This window comes from Rattus rattus, chromosome 14, assembly GCF_011064425.1.
Source record: "Rattus rattus isolate New Zealand chromosome 14, Rrattus_CSIRO_v1, whole genome shotgun sequence".
NCBI lineage: Eukaryota > Metazoa > Chordata > Mammalia > Rodentia > Muridae > Rattus > Rattus rattus.
The window spans coordinates 72,989,291-73,008,747 of NC_046167.1; the positions used below are offsets into that span (position 1 = coordinate 72,989,291).

The following is a 19,457-nucleotide window of genomic DNA, read 5'->3' on the forward strand; positions in this document are numbered from 1 at the left end:
ATGATGAAGGCTGGATGAGGAGTCGTCCTGAGCAGGACTCAGCAGCATGGTGCACTCTCGCACTACTCAGTCTGTAGTTTAAAACTTAGGACTTGACATAAAGGGAAGAGAGACTGAAGTAGAAGAGTAGATAGCCAAGTAAGAACTGTCTGAACTTCTACCCTGTCTGCCTGAGGTGGGCCAGCCTGTGTTACAGTGAGTTCTGGAACAGCCAAAACTACAAAGGGAGACCCTGTCTCAAAAACAGAAGGAAAACCAACCAAACAAAAACAAATCAAATATATAAACCAGATTCCTAGAGCAATACATTCCTCAGGGAGTAATTTCCTGTGTCCCCATGTTTCTTCATCTTGAACCGGACCTCACTTTGTGCTTGAGAGCCTGATCCCTGTTTAGCTTTGAGCTGACTCCGATGATCATACAGGGCATGTTGACACAGTCTGGTAGTCAGCTCTGTTTGTATAAAAGAGCAATGAGATAGATTGATAGTGTTATAACTACGAGGCGTAGATAGAGGAGGATGTCCTGTGATGGCGGTCTTACTGTTGTATGTAAGTGTCTAAAGCAATACCAGTTATTTTTCTTGCTATTTCCATGTGGCATGTATTGAGTCTAAATATAAGATGGAAAGAATGAATATTTGTTATGTGGGGAAACCGTTGACAATGAATCTGAGTTGCTGGAGAATGTTATGAAGATTTAAAGCAAAAATTCTGTGAGAAACAATAGTCTTAGATGAAATGATAGATACAAAAGCAGTTGCATTTAAGGAACCCTGGCAGGAAGAGCGTTGTTAGGAGAGAGAGGAATCACCATAGTGGGGTGGGGGCATGGGAACATGAACTAGACATTTCCTGCAAGTATTGAACATCAGAGAACGGGTCTCTAACTCTGTTTTTGGAATTCCAGGGCCTGCTTGGATGGGGTTATTACTTGATAATGCTTCCATTCCGGTTTACCTATTACACGATACTTGATATATTTAGGTATGTACCTTCGTGTTTATATGCTCCTAACAACAAGGTCGGCCCTGGGGCTGAAACCTAGGGTAGGGTAGCCTATTTGTCAGATTAAATTCTCTTCCTGCACTTCCTTTCACTATAGTAAAAAGTGTTATAAATTGTTGCCTAGTGGAAGGTGTTATAATTGGCTTCACATTGGTCCTGGCTGTTGTGTGTAAGAACCACATGGATCTGCCTATGTTTATTTATTGGTCTTCCCCTCCCCCCACCATTGTTGTCACTGCTACATTCCTGAGGGAATCCCCATGCCCTTTCCTTTCTAATCCCCTTATCTGTCTCCCGATTTTATATTCCAGGAACTTACACCCCAAACTACTTCTCTGGCTGATCACAGTCCCATTGGACTGTCTTGCTCCAAGATTCCCCACTTAGCCGTATATTGTTGGCATCTTTCTAGGCAGTGTTTTGTACGTTGCCCTCTGCCCTGGCGATGCTTAGGTTACTGACACTGGAACCCTTTTGTATGTACACCACTTGTTCATACCTTCTCCATCTGGCTTTCCTTGTGCACCGTTCAGCTAACTCACCGTGCAAGCTCCAGCGTACAGAGCGAGGACTGTTGCGTATAACCTGACTTGCTGGCAGGTCAGGCTTAGCACAGAGCCATACCCACCCAAGCCTTGCTAAAAGCCAAAATATCTATTGGAGGCTGGGTGTGGTAGCATCAGTCTGTAACCACTTGAGAATGAGGCAAGAGGAGTTTGAGTCTGACAGGGTAGGGAGAGTTAAAGGATGAACATGAGATACAATGTACACAAAGCGGCCCTTCCAGATCCAGATGCTGGAGTAAGGACAGCTCAGGGATTGATCTGCTCAGTGGTGTCCTTGCTGTAGGAAAATTTGTTTTCAAGTTTGGTTTGTTTATTTGGTTGATAGGGGGTTTTGTTGTTTTATTTTCCTTTTCTCTGTGTAGCTCTGACTGTCCTAGAACTCACTCTGTAGACCAGGCTGGCCTCAGACTCAGAGACCACCTGCCTTGCATCTCCAGGGCTCGGATTAGAGGCGAGCAATGCCACCACCTGGCCATTGCAAGGCCATTTCTGTTTTACGTGGAACCGTAACATTTTTGAAAATCACAGTGAAGACTGAGTTGACACGTGTGGCTTAGACTGCGTTGGCTGTTGAGATATATTGCAGTGAGAAACAGTGGACTTGAAGCCTTTGCCCCTTCCTAGAATTTGGATACTTAGAGAGCCATTACATAATCTTCTCAAAGAAATCAGTGGGAGCACCAGCCTTCTGAGGCATTTATAAGTACTTCCCTATATACGGAGCTGAGAGTTCATGTCTTCAATGTTCCTGGATTGTTCATATTGATGAATTTGGTTTGATGACTCAGGAAAAATACTCATGGGAAATTTGTCTGTTTAGTTCGGTTTCTTGAGACATGATTTCTCTTGTGTAGCTCTTGCTGTAACTGCAATTCACTCTGTAAACCAGGCTGGCCTCAAACTAGCAGGCACACGCCTTTAATGCCAGCACTAGGGAGGCAGAGCAAGGTGGACCTCTGTGAGTTTGAGGTCAGCCTGATCTGTGGAGAGAATTCCAGGAAAGCCAGGGCTGTTACAAAGAGAAACCGTATCTCAAAAAACTAACAAAGGGAAGGGGGAAAAAGAGTAGGCCTAAGAATTGGTAAAGAAAGTTATCCAAGTTTACTCACGTTTTCTATACTAAAAATTTAAGTAAATATTGTTTGCTTTCCTTGGGAAAATGTGCATGGCATGTTTTACTAATTTTAGTGCGATGGTGTCGTCCAGGCAACTGAACGTGAACTGTAGCACAGCCTCCTTGCCCTGTAACCCTGTCTGGAGACCTAAAGCATAAGGAAGGGTGTGGCGCAGGGTGGCAGAGGCCCTTAGGGTACATGTGCGGGCCCATGAGGCACTGCATGTCTAGACCTAAAGTAGCCACCAGCTCCCCGTCTGGGTCAGTTTTATGACTCCTTCCATGGACGCCATCAGTGTAAACACATCATGCGAATTTACATGCCCTCTTGAAGAGCCACTACGTTGTAACTGAGTTCAGGTGTGAAGTCCCTGTTGCTAACTTGAGAGCATTAGCTGAGAAATCAGAACCAGAAGAACATACGGAGGGAACTGGGAGTGGGAGACCCAGAGAGGGGCCTGTTCTAGAGCAGCGTTTGTCCACTGCATCTTCTTTCTTTCTTTTTCTTATTTATTTATTTATTTATTTATTTATTTATTTATTTATTTATTTTAATTAAGACACATTCTTTGTCTGCATTATTTGGTGTGCGAATCACTGACCACATTTGTCTGTTGAGCACTTGAGACATGGTAGGTGTGACTGAGGCACTGAATTGGAATTGTATTTAATTTAATGCATTTAAAACAGCCATAAATAGTTAGTGGCTGCCATGTTAGACAGTGTCTGGGATTTTGATCTTCCTTACCCAAGCCTTCTAGTCCTGTTTTTCTATAGAGAGCACTTGGGATGGTCAAGCCAGCACTGGAATGTTGTCCTAGTTGTGTGAAATTTTCTTGAACAGAGAGTGGACTCTTGGCAGCTCTGTGGCTCTCCAGCCAGGCTCTCCCTTGAGGTTTATTTAGTAGCCACTCACTGACCACTCACTTCTCTGCTACCGTCCTCTGGCTCTGTTAGAAAAATCTGTGCAAACTGGCCCACCCCATATGCGCTACAGTAAGCCAATTCATGTGATATTTATTCCTTCCTCCCCAGGTTTGCTCTTCGTTTTATACGGCCTGACCCTCGCAGCCGGGTCACTGACCCTGTTGGGGACATTGTTTCATTTATGCACTCTTTTGAAGAGAAATATGGGAGGGCACACCCTGTCTTCTACCAGGGAACGTACAGCCAGGTCAGTGCCACAAACCAAACAGATGCCAACTTACCAATATGACTGTCCTCGAAGGAAAGCATAGCTTAGCACCAATATGACTGTCCTCAAAGGAAAGTGTAGCTTAGCTGTGATCATGGTGCTCTTACACTCACAAAAGCCTTCAATAGCTCTTAGTTGGTTAGAGAAATTTAAACAGGCAGGCGCAAGCCTTTTCTCTAGCCTCCTGATCTGGCCCCATTCTTGTGATGTCCTTTCTGCATAGCTTGTTTCCTCATCCCCTAGGTTCCCACTGCACCCTTCCCCAAACACTTCCCTACCTCAGCGCCTTGCTGTTGCTGTCCTCCCACCAGCTCATTCTGTCCTCTCCTAACCACTCCATTCCTTCCCTATCTCGCCCTACCTTGCTTTCAAAAGCACTGATCTTCCTTTTTGTTTTCCACCCTCTGTTTTTACATTCATAGCAACTTGACATTCCTCCTTACCTGACTTGTGCTCACGTCTTGCTGTGTTATCAGACTGTACACACCTTCAAGGCAGAAGCTGACCTTGTGATTCCTGACAGACCTGAGTAGGATTTAGACCATAGGCCCAGGGTAGCTCGTTTGATTCAAACTAAGCCATAGAGACCTTTCATTGTCTCCTTTCGGGAGGAAAACTGGGTTGTAGGCATATAGAATTTGTCAGAGAACAGTAAAGAATAGCACAGACATGTGCTAAAGGGGCTCTTATGGAGTGTCTGGAATTCCTGACTCTTACCTGGAGAGGCAGCTCACTCTTGCTTCTGCTTTACCCACATCTGCTTTTTCTCACAGTTGATCTTCATGCTGGCTGCTGCTTTCCACTCAGCACACATTGCATACCTGCTATACACAGCCAGACACCCTGCTCAGGGCTGCAGATAGCAGGGAGGAGGGAGACAGCTGTTCTTTGGGTGACCTTGAGGGTAGAGTACATTAGCCATGCTGGGAATTACAGGCAGTTAGGAGCATACCATTCCTAAGTGACAAGACTCATGGACACTTGCTTTGTCTCAGAAGATCTTATGAACCCTGTGCTCTTCAGGGTACCTGAGGGTGCCCTGGTCCTTCTGCTTGCTTGTCCACTTGCTGGATCCAACTCCTTTTTGTAGCTAATTTTTTATTGGAAAGAATTTTGTAGCTGCAAAATTGCTTTTACATAGTCACAGTGTCCTGTTTTACCTTTAAACCATGGTATCAGCTGACTTTCTGTGACCGTTAGGAGTTACTTGTGTCACTCCTTCGACCTCATGTGCCTGACGCAGCATAAGGTCCTACAGCACGACAGGCTCTTCATTAACGCTGGTGGCTTGGGCTTTGTGAGGAGGGCAATGCCAGGGTGGATGCGTAGGCAGCAGCCCGGGAAGTATGTAGTCTCGTCTCCCTTGCAACCCCACTTCCCTCCCCACTTTCTAGTTGCTAATGTTGGTCAATGGTCACCTCCATCTGGACCTTAGCCTGAACAGTAGTTTAGATCTTAGTAGTGAATTGTGGTCTTTTGTCTCTCAAAGGCACTTAGTGATGCCAAGCGGGAACTTCGATTTCTTTTGGTTTATCTTCATGGGGATGACCACCAGGACTCTGATGAGTTCTGCCGGTAAGTAGTCCAGTCGTTTTCTTTCTTCTCGGACTTTGTATAGTTGGCAGATTGCTCTCACACTGTCTTGTCTTGTTCCACAGCAATGCTCTCTGCGCACCTGAGGTCATCTCGCTGATAAACAGCCGGATGCTTTTTTGGGCTTGTTCTACAAACAAACCGGAGGGGTACAGGGGTAAGTTGTGTTCTGCTGCCTTAGTGAGAGGTCAGAATATCCTTGGGGAAGTCTGGAGAAACATGCTGTGCTGTTTCTCAGGTGGTGGTTCTGTGGTAGACGCAATGCTAGTTGAAGTCATTTAATTTTGTCAGCAGTCTGAGAGATGACTGTTGTATTATTTCTTCCTTGAGATGGATGAAACAATCGCAGAGAGCTTAAGACAGATTCAGGCATACGGTTAGCATACAGTTGGGGTTTGACTGGGGCAGACAGAGTTTAAGGCCCATTCTTTACAACTAACCATTGCCAGAGACTCTCATTTTAAGTCAGTTTTGTCTAATTTTAACAGGCTCTTGCTAGGCATTCCTCTTCTCTGCCCAGGCTTTCAACAGAACTGTGGAATGAGTTTGCTGTTGAGTGCTAGAGCACTGGCAGTGGGTACAGGGAGTTCAGTCTTTTGGCAGCAACTCTTAGTTAGAGATCAGTGTTTTCAGAAACCATCAGACAATACAAACATACCCAGTGGTGAAAATACAGTCATTTTGTAGCCGTTTTGTCCAGCAACCTCTGTATGTGCTAACACCTAGGTAGGCATCAGTGCCTGGTGTTCAGAACCAAATATACTATAGCTGTTTCTCCTGCGTCTTTTAAATCTTTACTCCTAATTGACTTATGAACATGTGGTATTTTTCGGCAGCCTATGTTCTAATATGGCTCTGTGGGGCTAGCAGATAGATGGCACAAAGGATACAATTTCTTTTTCATAGCATAAGAATATAGATGCAATTGTATCATAGTAAAATTTTGGTTATTTATAGACCAACTTTCTAACTTTACTTGGAGCAGAAAAACTACCCTTGTTAAGGGAAAAGAAAGACTAGGAAAATGAGGTAGGGGAGGAGTTAGATGAGGAGGAAAAGACAGGGAACATATGTGGTGAGAAAACTACGGCCACCAGCATGCATCCAAGAAAGGCAGCCTTGTGTCCGGTGGCCTGGCTCTGCACATTTGGAGAGATTATACCTAAGCGGTCATGTGAGTCTTTGCAGAGCCTTCTCTTCCATTCAGGAGACAGCATCTTAGAACTTGAGGCCTTTCCCAGCATGACGGCAACTTACGAAAAAGCCTCCTGCTGCTCTAAGCACTCACCTCACTCAGTTCAGGAATACACACTTGTGACAGAAAAAATGAGGAGACCAGGCCAGGCTGATGAAATGGGAGTCTTGAGTTTGGTTATCCAAAAGGGTGGGAGAGGAGGGCCAACTCCAGAAAGCTATCTCCTTTTTTTTTTTTTCTTTTCTTTTCTTTTTCTTTTTTCTTTTTTTTTTTTTTTTTTTGGAGCTGGGGACTGAACCCAGGGCCTTGCGCTTGCTAGGCAAGCGCTCTACCACTGAGCTAAATCCCTAACCCCAGAAAGCTATCTTCTAATGTCTGCACACAACTGTAGAGGAATTGGAGAGATGGCTCAGCGGTTAAGACATGGGCTACTTTTCCAGAAGACCCAGGTTCAATTCCCAGCACCCACATGGCAGCTCACAGGTTCCAGGGAGTCTGACACTCGCTCTTCCAGCCTTTACAGGCACCGTGCATGCATGTGATGCTCAAGTGTCCATGGGACAAGTACTGACATACATAAGACAGACAGAAACCTCTAAGTGTGTTTCCATCAGTTACTTATTACAAAAGAAAGAAAGCAGCAGAAAAAGAAGAGATGACATCTTCCCTTTTCCCATCCAAGAGTATACGTCTGAGGATCGGTCTGTTGCATCCCAAGTCTTATGCTTGATCTCTTGGGTCTCTGTGTCAGTCTCCCAGGCTTTACGAGAGAACACCTATCCGTTCCTGGCTATGATTATGTTGAAGGACCGGCGAATGACTGTGGTAGGAAGGCTCGAAGGCCTCATTCAACCTGATGACCTCATCAACCAGTTGACGTTCATTATGGATGCAAACCAGACTTACCTGGTGTCAGAACGCCTAGAAAGGTACTGGGGGGTTGGGGATTTAGCTCAGTGGTAGAGCGCTTGCCTAGGGAGCACTTGCCTAGGAAGCGCAAGGCCCTGTTGGTCTCCAGCTCCAAAAAAAAAAAAAAAAAAGAAAGGTACTGGGGGGTTCTTTTCTGGAAAGAGACAGATGGTGTTTGGGCAACTGACTTGGGGCTCCACAAACTGCTTTCCTTTGTCTTGGGCACTTTCAAAGCCTTTGCTTCATGTTGAAGGAGAGTTCAGAGTGCGGACCATCATAGACAGAACTTCATGTGGAAAAGGCGGGCTGATTATAACTTCCCCATTACATGAGTTACGTACAGTAGTGATAGAAAATTGGAAATGGGAAAATCAAAGAAGAAACTGAAAAGCATTGATCATTCTAGGGTGCTTCTAGTTTTGTAGACACTTGTGCACGCCTCCCTCTGCTTACTCTGAAGATAATAATAGAAAACAAATGAAAGGCCAGCCGCCCATTTACCTACCCATGCTCAACACACATCACTCTGGGCACCAGCTGTATAGGTGGTTTTTCCACACACCAAGCAAGTTGTGTAGCAGTGGACAAGAGCCAGGTGTCTGTGTGTCAGTCTGTTCCGAGCCTCTGCCCCTGAGGCAGCCTCAGGCTCCAGGGTTGAGAGCTCTAGCCCAGGCCTGCTGTGGCCCTTCACCCCTCTCACCCTGGATGCCGACTGCACTGCTTCACAGCCACAAAGCAAGGCTCCCCCGGCTCGTGCTGTGACGGTGACCTCAAGCAGTTTAACTAAGTCGGAAGCACTCAGCTTCCCTGTCCTTCTGGGGTCCAGACTCGACTGCCTGAGCTTGGCGCAGACATCAGCAGCCGCTCCAGGGTAACGGGGGACAGCCGTCCACGGTGCTTTCTGTGTGAGCGAGGACCAGCTGTGTGCAGCTGTAACCCCAACACCAAGCAGAGCAGAACAGGAGGACCCTCCAGCTTTGCCGTCTAGACAGTGAACGAGCTTCAGGTTCATTGAGAAACCCTGTCTCAGAAAATAAATGGAGGGGCTGGAGAGATGGCTCAGAATCTAAGATCCAAAGGACCTCAGTTCAGCTGCCAGCACTAAAGATGGGCAGTTCCAGTAATTCAGTTCTGGGAGATTCCACTCTGTGTATATATTCTCTGTCTCTCTCTGTCTCTCTCTGTCTCTCTCTGTCTCTCTCCCTCCCTCCCTCCCTCCACCCCCACCCCCACACACACAGAGTTTTAAAAAGAATAATAATTTTTTTAAAGATTGAGGGCCAGCAAGACTACACTTCTTTCAAGCCTGAGTCCTCAGGACCCACATGGTGGAAGGGGAAAACTGACTCCCACAGGGTGTCCTCCGACCTGCACGTGTGTGCTGTGGCATGTGGCGTGCCGGCTCCTTCCTCAGCACCACGTACAAATAAGCACATGAAGAAGGGCGCATGCCAAAGCCTCTAGGTGACCAGAGTGTGGAGAAGAGATATGCCGAGTGCTTGGCTCAGCTGTGGTCCTTCCTCAAGGCTCAGGGATGTGGGGGTGGGAGTGGGGGGCAGGACAAGAGGAAAGGCAGAGGTGGAGAGATGCAATTCTCCTAATGTTTCTGTAAATAACTCCCAACTTCCTCTGTCAAGAAACCATGCTCAATGGCCACATTGAGAAGGGCAGGGTCAGGAGGGTTTGCCGAGAAGGTTCCTGTGCAAAGGGAGGGGATGAGAGAGGATTGGAGTTGAAAATGACTAAAGTTCACTATCTAAACGCAAGAGATTGTCAGAGAGTTAAGTGCAGAGCCATGAGATAGCTCAGTGGGTAGCGCTGGCTACAAAGCTACACCCAGATTTTGATCCCAAATGCCAATGAGTTTGCTCTGCTCTGCTCTAGGAAATGCCTTCATGGGTGGCATTTCTACCCTGCTCCCAAATCTCCAGGAGAAGAAAAAATAAACAGGGAATGCACTTGAGTTCCTAACACTGGGAGGGAAAGGAATCAGAAACTGAGGGCCATCCTTGAATACATAGTGAGTTTCGAGACTACCTCGAGGTATATAAAACCTGTGTCCTAGTCAGGGTTTCTGTTGGTGGGATAAGACACCAGGACCAAAGCAAGCTGGGGAGGAAAGGGTTTATTTTGCTTATAGTTCTGTATCAGCTCATCATCCAGGGCAGTCAGAACAGGAACTCAAAACTGGACAGGAACCTGAAGGCGGAGCTGATGAAAGAGGCCATGGAGGAGTGCTGCCTACCAGCTTGCTCAGCCTGCTTTCTTACAGAACCAAGACCAATACCAGGCCAGGGTGGCCCCACCCACAATTACCTGGGCCCGCCCACATCAGTTACTAATTAACAGACTTGCTCGAGGCTTGACCTTATGGAGGCATTTTCTGATTGGTGTCCTCCTGTCAGAAGACTCTACCTTGTGTCAAATTGACAGAAAAACTAGTCAGGACAGTCCTAAGAGACGTCAGGACATGAACTAAATGAAGGAGAGGCCGTTTGCTGCTAACTGGGTGTTCCTCATGCCTCGCTCAGCCTGTTTTCTAATGCCATCCCAGACCACCTGCCTAGGGGGTGGCACTGCCCACAGTAGACTGGGTCCTCCCACATGAATCACTAAGAAAGTGCCGCATAGGCTTCCCCATAGCTTAGGGAGTCTCTCACTTGTGGTTCTCTCTCCTCAGGTTGTGTCCACTTGTGTCAAATTCACAGTAGCAACAAGCAGGACACTTGACTCCTTAAGAAATAGATTGTTTAATAAAGTAGAAGCCAGGAGCTGGGCATGGTGGACTTTTCTCTAATCTCGGTACTTGAAAGACTGAAGCAGGAGGATCTCAAGCTTGGGACTGGCCTGCAAGACAAGGGAGGTCGGGAAATGCTCTTGCTTGCCGTGCCGTGCAGACGGCCTGCCCTTGGTTCTATCCTAGAGATGAGGAGTGAGCAGGAGGAGGACCACAGGCCAGGAAAACAAGTTTGTAAAGTTAGTGTTGAACGCTTCTCCTCCATCTGCAGGGAAGAAAGGAACCAAACCCAGGTGCTGAGACAACAGCAGGATGAAGCCTACCTGGCTTCTCTCAGGGCAGACCAGGAGAAAGAGAGGAAGAAGAGGGAGGAAAGAGAGCGGAAGCGCCGGAAGGAGGAGGAGGTGCAGCAGCAGAAGCTGGCGGAGGAGCGAAGGCGGCAGGTAAGCTACACCTCTGTTCCCTGCCTTTCGATTTGCTGCTTGCTTCTGGCCAGGACACACCCTTTCCCCAGAACCCAGTGCCTGTACCTGTCAGCAGTGCGTGTGGTACAGTAGGCCTGGTCCTTGTTTCTTACCAAGAGGGGGTTTTTGAGGGGTTGCTTTTAAAGTTTTGTCCAGCCAGATGTAGATTGGTGCAGGCCTTTAATCCTACCACTCAAAAGGCAGAGGCAGGATTGAGGCCAGTTTATCAGTTTGAGGGCAGCCTGATCTACATACCAAGGTTTAGGCCAGCCGGGGCTATATGATGAGACCCTGCCTCGCTCGACCAGGGAATAAGGGAGCGTTTATTTATCCGTTCTGTGTATGAGATGTGAGAGCACAGTACACACATGCCAGAGGCTTCTGTGACGGTCTCCCTCCCCCCTTTCCATGATTTCTGGGATGGAGCTCAGTCTGTGTCAGGCTTGTACCTTCAGGGCCCACACCCCATTACCTGCTGAGCTGTGCTCCTGGCCCCTCAGTGATTGTTCGTCAGTTTTCAGTGAACGTTCGTGACCTTTACATCCCTGTTCGAGCCACACCCTTACCTTTGCTGTGTCTCTAGAACTTACAGGAGGAGAAGGAGAGGAAGCTGGAGTGCCTGCCCCCTGAGCCCTCCCCTGATGACCCTGACAGTGTCAAGATCATTTTCAAGTTACCCAATGATTCCAGAGTAGAGCGACGATTCCATTTTTCACAGTCTCTAACAGTAAGGATCACCTAAGCCACATGGTGTTATAGATTGGGACTGTAGATGTGGAGGGCAGAGGACAGACCAGGGGAGGCTGGTTGGTCTCCTTCCTCTGTCTGGGTCCCCGGGATGGAACCTTCAGGCTTGACAGAGGGACCTGTGCATGCTGAGCCCTGGTGAAGGGCTCCTGCTCCCCTTCTAACCGTGTTCTGAACTACAAAGTGTGCAGTTAGCACAAAAGGTAAGACACAGAGACCTAGCACAGAATGGAAAGGAGGTGTGGCCATGGGAATGAAGCAGTGAGAGCAGTGCTCACACCTGCTTTGGGGGTTTTGATTTCCAGTGTTTAGAATGGAAGTCGGGGTCTCCCATTAAGCTGTCTCTCCAGCCCTGGGTTTTTAAATGTATTTTTCTTTTTCCTTTTTAAGATTATTGTATTTTATGTGTATATGTTTTGTCTGCATGTACATCTGCACACCAGAGGAAGGCATTAGAGTCCATGAGAGTTACAGGAGACTGCTGTCATAGATGTTTATGAACTACCAGCTGGGTGCTGGAAATTGAACTTAAGACCTTAGGAAGAGCAGCCAGTTTTTCTAATCACTGAGCCATCTCTCTAGCCCTGGAGTTGCCTCCCAGAGTTCCTGCTATGTAGTACGCAGTCAGCAGATGTTGTTCTCCTTGTTTCCTATCTACAGGTGCATGTAGATCTTTGAGGGGGCAGGAGGGGGTTCAAGATGGGTTTCTCTATGTAGCCCTGCTGTCCTGTAACTTGCTCTGCAAACCAGGCTGGCCTTGAACTCAGAGATCACCTGTCCCTGCCTCTTGAGCTGGAACTAAAGGTGTGTGTCAACATACCCCGCTTTGTACGTGTATCTTAACTTACAGATTCACTCCTCAGTTTCTCTGTGGAGTTCCCTGAAGTTTCTACCCCTATCCATACTCAGAGGAACAATTTCTATGTGTGAAACCTAGCAAGGCACCTTAGGCTTCTCATTTGTTTTAAAGTGTGTGTGTGTGTGTGTGTGTGTGTGTGTGTGTGTACACGTGTTTGCATGTGTTGCATTTGGAAATCAGAGGTCAACCTCAGATGTCTTTCTCAGGATGCATTCCCTATTTCCTGTGACAATCTCTCCTGGGACCTGGGCTTGCTCTCAGGTCCTAGGATCTCCTATCCTCCCTCCCCAGCACGTCGTCGTTATATTTCACGTGTCGCGTGAGTGTTTTGTCTGCCTGTACATATGTATGTGCTCTGCATGTATGCCTCAAGCCTGAGGAGGCCAGAGCTGTTGGATTCCCTAGAACTGGAGTCACAGAAGGTTGTAATCTGCCATGTGGATCATTCAGCTGGGCACCAAAAACGGAACCCACATTTTCTGCAAGAGCTCGCAACTTCTAAACTGTCTCTCAAGCCTCTCTTTCTTTTTTTAAAGACCTATTTATTTTTATTTATTTATTTATTTATTTATTTATTTATTTATTTTGGTTCTTTTTTTCGGAGCTGGGGACTGAACCCAGGGCCTTGTGCTTCCTAGGCAAGCGCTCTACCACTGAGCTAAATCCCCAACCCCAAGAGCTATTTATTTTTATTTTATGTATATGAGGGTTTTGCCTGCATGTATGTCTGTATACTATATGCATGTAGTGCCCGCAGGCACTAGAAGAGGGTGTTGGAGCCCTTAGAACAGGGCTTACAAACAGCTGTGAGCTGCCATGTGGGTGCTGAGAAGAGTCCAGGCCCTCAGGAAGAGCAGCCAGTGCTCTTAGCACTGGGCCAGTGCTCTACTGGGCCATTGCTCCAGCCCTGTCCACTTTATTTACTGTGTGTGTGTGTGTGTGTGTGTGTGTGTGTGTGTGTGTGTGTGTGTGTGTTGCTGACAGTTGTGAATTACCCAGCAGTGCTGAAAGCTGAATTTTGGTCCTCTAAGAGAGCAGCAAGGGCTTTTTTACTGCTAAGCCATCTCTGTGGCCTTATGAATAAAACCTTACATAGTTTTAGTTTAGTTGGAAAAGGGGCTTGGAGAGAAGAATGACGTCCAAGGAGTCACAGTTAAATCCCATGCTGGCCTGGAATTAACCATTCATTGATAGTAACATGACCAAATAATTTAGTGTTCTTGAAAACCTGGTGCCACCTGCCCTCACATATAATCTTAGGAGCGACGCATCTGCGTGGATGGCCAGCCCTGATGGCTATACAAACCACTGAGTGTAGCAGGCTGCCTCCCACCTCAGCAGAGAGGGGACGACATGACTGACGACAGGGTAGACTCTGAGTTCTAGGACAGCCAGAGCTACAGAAACCCTGTCTCCAAAAAAAAAAAAAACCTTAAAAAATAAACAGCCATCTTGAACAGCTCTCCTTGGAAATGGCTGTTTCTGAGGCTGGACCAGGAGAAAGAAAAAACATTAGGCTAGAAAATGACTTGTCAGAAAGCAAGGCATTGTTCCTAGAGGGATGGGGACATGTGCACAAGACAGGAAAGCCAGCCATCCAAACTCAACTCCATCTAAGACAGTCTGAACAGGAACATAGCTGCTGACACCGCATAGCCTAATGGGACCTCCATTAATAAAAAACAAGTGGTGGGGCTGGAGGGGTGGCTCAACATTTAAGAGCACTGACTGCTCTTCCAGAGGTCCTGAGTTCAAATCCCAGCATCCATATGGTGGCTCACAGCCATCTGTATGTAATGAGATCTGATGCCCTCTTCTGGTGTCTGAAGACAGTGTCAGTGTACTCATATACATAAATAAATACATCTTTTTTAAAAAATAAAAATTAAAAAACAAGTTTAAAAGACTGAGGAACTGGGGTTGGGGATTTAGCTCAGTGGTAGAGCACTTGCCTAGCAAGCGCAAGGCCCTGGGTTCGGTCCCCAGCTCCGAAAAAAAGAAAAAAGAAAAAAAAAAAAAGACTGAGGAACCTTGTTGTTTCAGAGTACATCCCTACATACACCCCCAGTTAGAGAAAACCTGGTCTCACCTGAACTGTCATCCGTGTGTACCATAATCAAATGTGCACAGTACTTTCAGTTCACTGGTGTGAGTACTTTAAACCATTTTAAGGACAGGAGAATGCATGAGTTATAGCTGAATGCCTGAGGAACTTGGCTTGGAGGAGGATCCTGAAACCTCCATGGTATGGAAGGATAGCGTATTAAACTTTGTAGTGTATCAGTTAAATGCTCTGATTTTGAGGTTATTTAAAGTCTCCTGAGGTAATGGGATACCAGGTTGGCAGACAGCTTAAAATGAACTCAAAGGGGATAAATATTCTGAACACTGCCTTCCAGCTTTTCCGAAACCATGGCTATTTCTAGTAAGTATTGTTTGCTTGGGTGGTTGTAATTGCCCCATGCTGGTGCATGCCTTTGATCTCAGCACAGGGGGAGGCAGAAGAGGCGTGGATCTCTGAGCTACATTGTGAGACCCTCAAATAAGTAAAGAAAAATTTTAAATTGTTTAGCTTTACCTAAGGTCAGATTCTTGGGTGGCAGGGCTGGGGTGGGGGGAATCAAAAGACTAGCTTGTGTGAATTCTTTTTTTCTAAGACATGCTGTCTGGAACTCACTGTGTACACTAGGCTGGCCTTGAACTCACATTATTCTGCCTCCAAAAGTGTTGGGCTCGTGCAGTCTTCTGTCTCCTTTACATGGTATAAGGCACTCACAGTGAACTGACAGCACTGAGCACAAGTAATTATGGGGCTCACTAGTACGTCGTTCAGGTTTCCCACTGTAGAGTTCTCTAACTCGGGGTGTTTGTAGGGACATACTCTGGAGCTATGAGGGTATGAGGTTCCCCAGTCTCTTAAACTTGTTTTTTTAAAGGCATGGGCTGCCACACTCTCTGGTGAACTCTTTAAAAGAAGGTAGAATTCCATTGGAATAGGACTACTGTCTGCTTGGGTCTTCCTGGGGAAGGTTGGGACATGGGACTTCACAGTGAGTCTCTCCTTACCACGTTCTTTTTCTGTGTGGCATCTACAGGTCATCCATGACTTCTTATTCTCCTTGAAGGAAAGCCCTGAAAAGTTTCAGATTGAAGCCAATTTTCCAAGACGGGTACTTCCCTGTGTCCCTTCAGAGGAATGGCCCAACCCCCCCACACTGCAGGAGGCGGGACTAAGCCACACAGAAGTTCTCTTTGTTCAGGACCTGACAGACGAATGACACTTTTCTGCCTCCTTCTTCCCACCCCAATCCCTAAAAGAAATGGAAAAACAAAAACAGAGAACAAGAGATAAATTCATATTATTATTATTATTATAATACAATATTTTTTTTAAAAAAACTGCTGCATCCTACGGAAGGATCGGAAACCATGCTGCCTGCAAGAGGCACAGCCTGTGTGCGTGTGCAAGGCCGGCAGTGAGCGCACCTGCCCAGCAGACTCGCCTTCCACAGCCGCCTCTCCATCTTCCAGTGAAGACTTCACCTCCAACCCATCCCTCCGCCCACGTGGGGAAGAAGACATTCCCACTGTTTCTCAGTCATTCTTGCTTTTGTAGAAAAGAAAAAAGAAACCCACCATCAGCTCCAGCAGCAGCTCCTGAGGACCTGCTTCTCCTACTTCTAGAGGAAGAGGGGAGAGAAGGATGGACTGACTGCCCACAGTTCATGAATAACTTTGTTTCTGTTTGCTTTGTAATGATAATGACCAAAGGAGTGAGGCTGACTTAGGTGTATTTTTTCCTCAGATTTGATAAAGAGCCAGTGCCCTGGGCTCCATGGCCCACGGCGGTGTAATAAAGGTGCCCTGGGCTCATTTGCGCTTCCTTCTGCCACTGTTCCTCTCACGGTCCCAGAGGTACCCATTTGGAGCAATGAGAGGAAGTCTGGGATTGTGACCCACAAAAGGCTGTGTGTGGGGTGTGTGTTCCCTTTACACACACATACAGCTTCTCCTTGGCATCTGTACCAGGTGGTGGTGAAGGGGTCTCAAGCAAAGGACAGCAGCTCCTGCCTCCCTCTCACTGCACACGCTGCTCTTCCCAGCTTTCCTAACTTGCCGAGCTCGGTGCCTTTCCAGAGGACTAGGGACCGGGCCGGGCCCTCCGTTCCACCTGCGGAGGCTCGTCCTGTTTGAGTGCACATATGATAATGATGTTTAAGGATATAGACCCATCGCAGGCATGGTGGTGTGCTGGGAGGCAGAGGCAGCAGATCTCTGAATTCCAGGCCAGCCTGGTCTACAGAGTGAGGAGGCCCTGTCTCAAAGTTTTGAACCAGAAACTTTGAAAGAGAAATTGGACTGCCAGCCTGTGTGTGTTGTTGGAAAGCACATTTCATGGCACCAGAGACAGTTTGCAGCCTTCCTCTTGCCGTGGTGAAGCAGCAGGAGCCTTTCCCCCTTGAAATGTCTCGTCTGTGATTGAGTTTTTTAGTAGTAGGTATGTGGTTGAGCCATGTATGAGCACATGCCAGTGTGTGCTGACAAGTGTTCCAGTATGGGCTAGCTGTGCTGGTACAGGCTTGACACTGCCGCTCTCTGAGGTTCCTGTAGTCACTAGTGTGTGGGGGCATTCCAGTCCGGAGAAAGCATAGCTTGTGTTGGTCACCTCCAAGAGCCCCTCTAAAGCCACTGCTCTCTGTGACAGTCCTGTGCTTCTGTTCTCTGCAGCTCTCCGTTGTTAGAGGACGGCTTGTGGAGTCATTTGGAAAACCTGAGAAGATCCCTGAGGCCTTAGCACAGGGCTCTGATTCTACCTTGGGAAGTGTTAGCGCAGCTAAGCCAGCCAGCACTACAGTGACAGGTTGAGAGGACGCTCAGGAGAAGTCTGTCTTGCTGACAGCGATGCAGAGGGGCTTTCCCACTTGGAGCCACCCTCCCAGGTTGTAGTCCCTGTCTGACTGCCCGGCACATGGGCATGTGTACTGTGGAAGTGTCTTGTTCATGGCTGCTTGGGGAAGTTCTGATTTTCCCTCTTAATCTCGTTCTGTAATGTGTACATTTTAATTTTATGCCTTTTGCCTTTTGATAACTGCAAAAATATACTAGATGCCAGACTAATAAAAAAGGGGTCCGCTCTTGCCACAACTCTGAGGGCAGCCTGCTCATGTCCTGGAGGCTTGTGCTGAAGTACCTACCTAGCTCCCATCACCTGTCCCCTCCCTTAGTTTTCCTCTCAGCTTTTTGAGATAGGTTCCGATGGCCCAAAGTGGCCTCAAACTACATACCCAAGGCTGGCCTTGAGCTACCCTCCTGCTCCCCACTCCTGTGGTGCAGATGTGGGTATGCACCACCACGTGAGGCTCTCCAGCAGCTGTGAAACACTTTTGTGTTCTTGCTGTCCCCAGTTCTGCTGTCTGGGGGCCATTTCTCTCCCTGGGTGAGCTGTGGACTTCACCTTTTGTCCCCCAGGCCAGTTCAGTCTGGGACTCCCTAAACCTATGAGCTAGAAGAGACCTGCGACCATTTGCTGTTGTTTAAATTGCTTCCAAAAGATCCCACCAATTGTTCCAAAGTCGTCATGGACAGTGGAAGCATTTGTTTCCATCCCCTGTCAGATGGCCTCGGCTGAATGACCATGGGGATGACCAAGCAACAATGCCTGAGTGAGTTGAAATTTGCAGCCTCAGTCTGGTCTTTTCTTCCTCTGCAGAATTGTCTGCGGCAGATAGGTTTTGTTTTTGTTTTTCTCCTTGCTTGCTTCCACTATGAGATGCAGAGAAGGCAAGAGAATTCCTATTTCTTTAAAAACTTACACAAAAAAGAAAAAAACCCTAGAATTTTCCAACTGATCAGTTATTATGAAAATTGCTGACAGTGCCAAGGCCAAGGAAAGAATGTCAGAGGCAACAGAAGACGCAGCAGCCCCAGAGCACTTAATCAGAGGCTGTCGCCTGGCACTGGACAGGGACCTCCACCTTCCAGCTGGTTGGCTTTTCTGTTTGTCAGGGGGGAGGTTTTGACTTGTGAAGAACGCAGCAACAGAAGATGCATCCACAGAGATGCAGTGCCCCACCTGTACTGCACCTGAGTAGTTAATAATTTCCTGAAGAAATCTAGTGTACTTCAAATTTTTTCATAAAGGTTTACATTGTATTGTAGGTTAACATTAAACGTTTTATAACAAAAAATGTATAAAACCAACTGTGGGTCTTTCTGTCCGGAAGCTTGCCCATGTGGAGGGAAGAGTGGAAAAGCACCAGGGAGCATCTGTACAGTGATTGACAGGCCTTCCACAGCCATACTGGATCCCTGTGGGAAGCGCCATCTGGCTGGTGTAGGAAGGGGCCTGCCATGGGGTCAGCTTTGTGAGTCAGCTGTGGCTGCCCCAGTTGTAAATGAAACTTCCTTTTAGAAGTTTGAAGAGTAAATGAATTAAGTGTGTATGGAACGGCCAACAGACAAACCCCATGTTTGTGTCCTGTCCCACAGGCATGTACTTGGCAGGAACACTGTTATGGAATGTCCGTCCCTGTAAAGCAGAGCTGGGCTCATGCAAAGAACTAGCAAAGGGCACGGGAGAATCCTCTCCAGGGGTGACTTTTGCTCCTGTCTCAGGAGAGCCTCCGTCTTTGTCCTCCCTGCCCTTCCCTGGTACAGAGAACTCATTCAGAGAATTCCATGGCTACTTGTCACCCTCAGCCCACTCTGCTGCATCTCCAGGGGTTGGGAGAGGGTGGCTCTACTTTGCCTAACCTTTTCTTTTATGTGTGTGGGTGTTTTGCCTGCATTCACATCTGCCTCAGGTGTGCACAGCTCCCCCTCTAAAGGGCATGGGAAGAACAAACTAATAACGTCTGCCCAGACCATCTGCAAGACTTCACCTGAGGGCGAAAGCATAAAAATGGGTAGGTATTTCACAATCTATCGAACATGTATCTATACAAATTGTGGCGATAACAGAAACACAAACATGATACCAGACCCGAGTCTTGGCAGTGATTATGGCCATGTGATCTCTATTGCCTAGGCCAAGGTTTCAGCAGATAGGTCTATCTCAGTGTAGCTCTGGTC

General features: G+C 47.3%; 1 protein-coding gene across 2 annotated transcripts in view; it reads left to right on the forward strand.

Moving 5' to 3' along the window:
- Faf2 (Fas associated factor family member 2) overlaps positions 1-18,578 on the forward strand; it is a 42,931-nt gene extending 24,353 nt beyond the window's left edge. For both annotated transcript variants that reach the window (XM_032884273.1, XM_032884274.1), the window contains exons 4-11: positions 910-986; positions 3,723-3,861; positions 5,372-5,457; positions 5,541-5,632; positions 7,422-7,599; positions 10,588-10,759; positions 11,364-11,507; positions 15,482-18,578. In XM_032884273.1, the coding sequence (XP_032740164.1) occupies positions 910-986; positions 3,723-3,861; positions 5,372-5,457; positions 5,541-5,632; positions 7,422-7,599; positions 10,588-10,759; positions 11,364-11,507; positions 15,482-15,664 (1,071 nt within the window). In that variant the 3' untranslated portion in view covers positions 15,665-18,578. The remainder of the gene's footprint in view (positions 1-909; positions 987-3,722; positions 3,862-5,371; positions 5,458-5,540; positions 5,633-7,421; positions 7,600-10,587; positions 10,760-11,363; positions 11,508-15,481) is intronic.
- Positions 18,579-19,457: the final 879 nt, after the last annotated feature.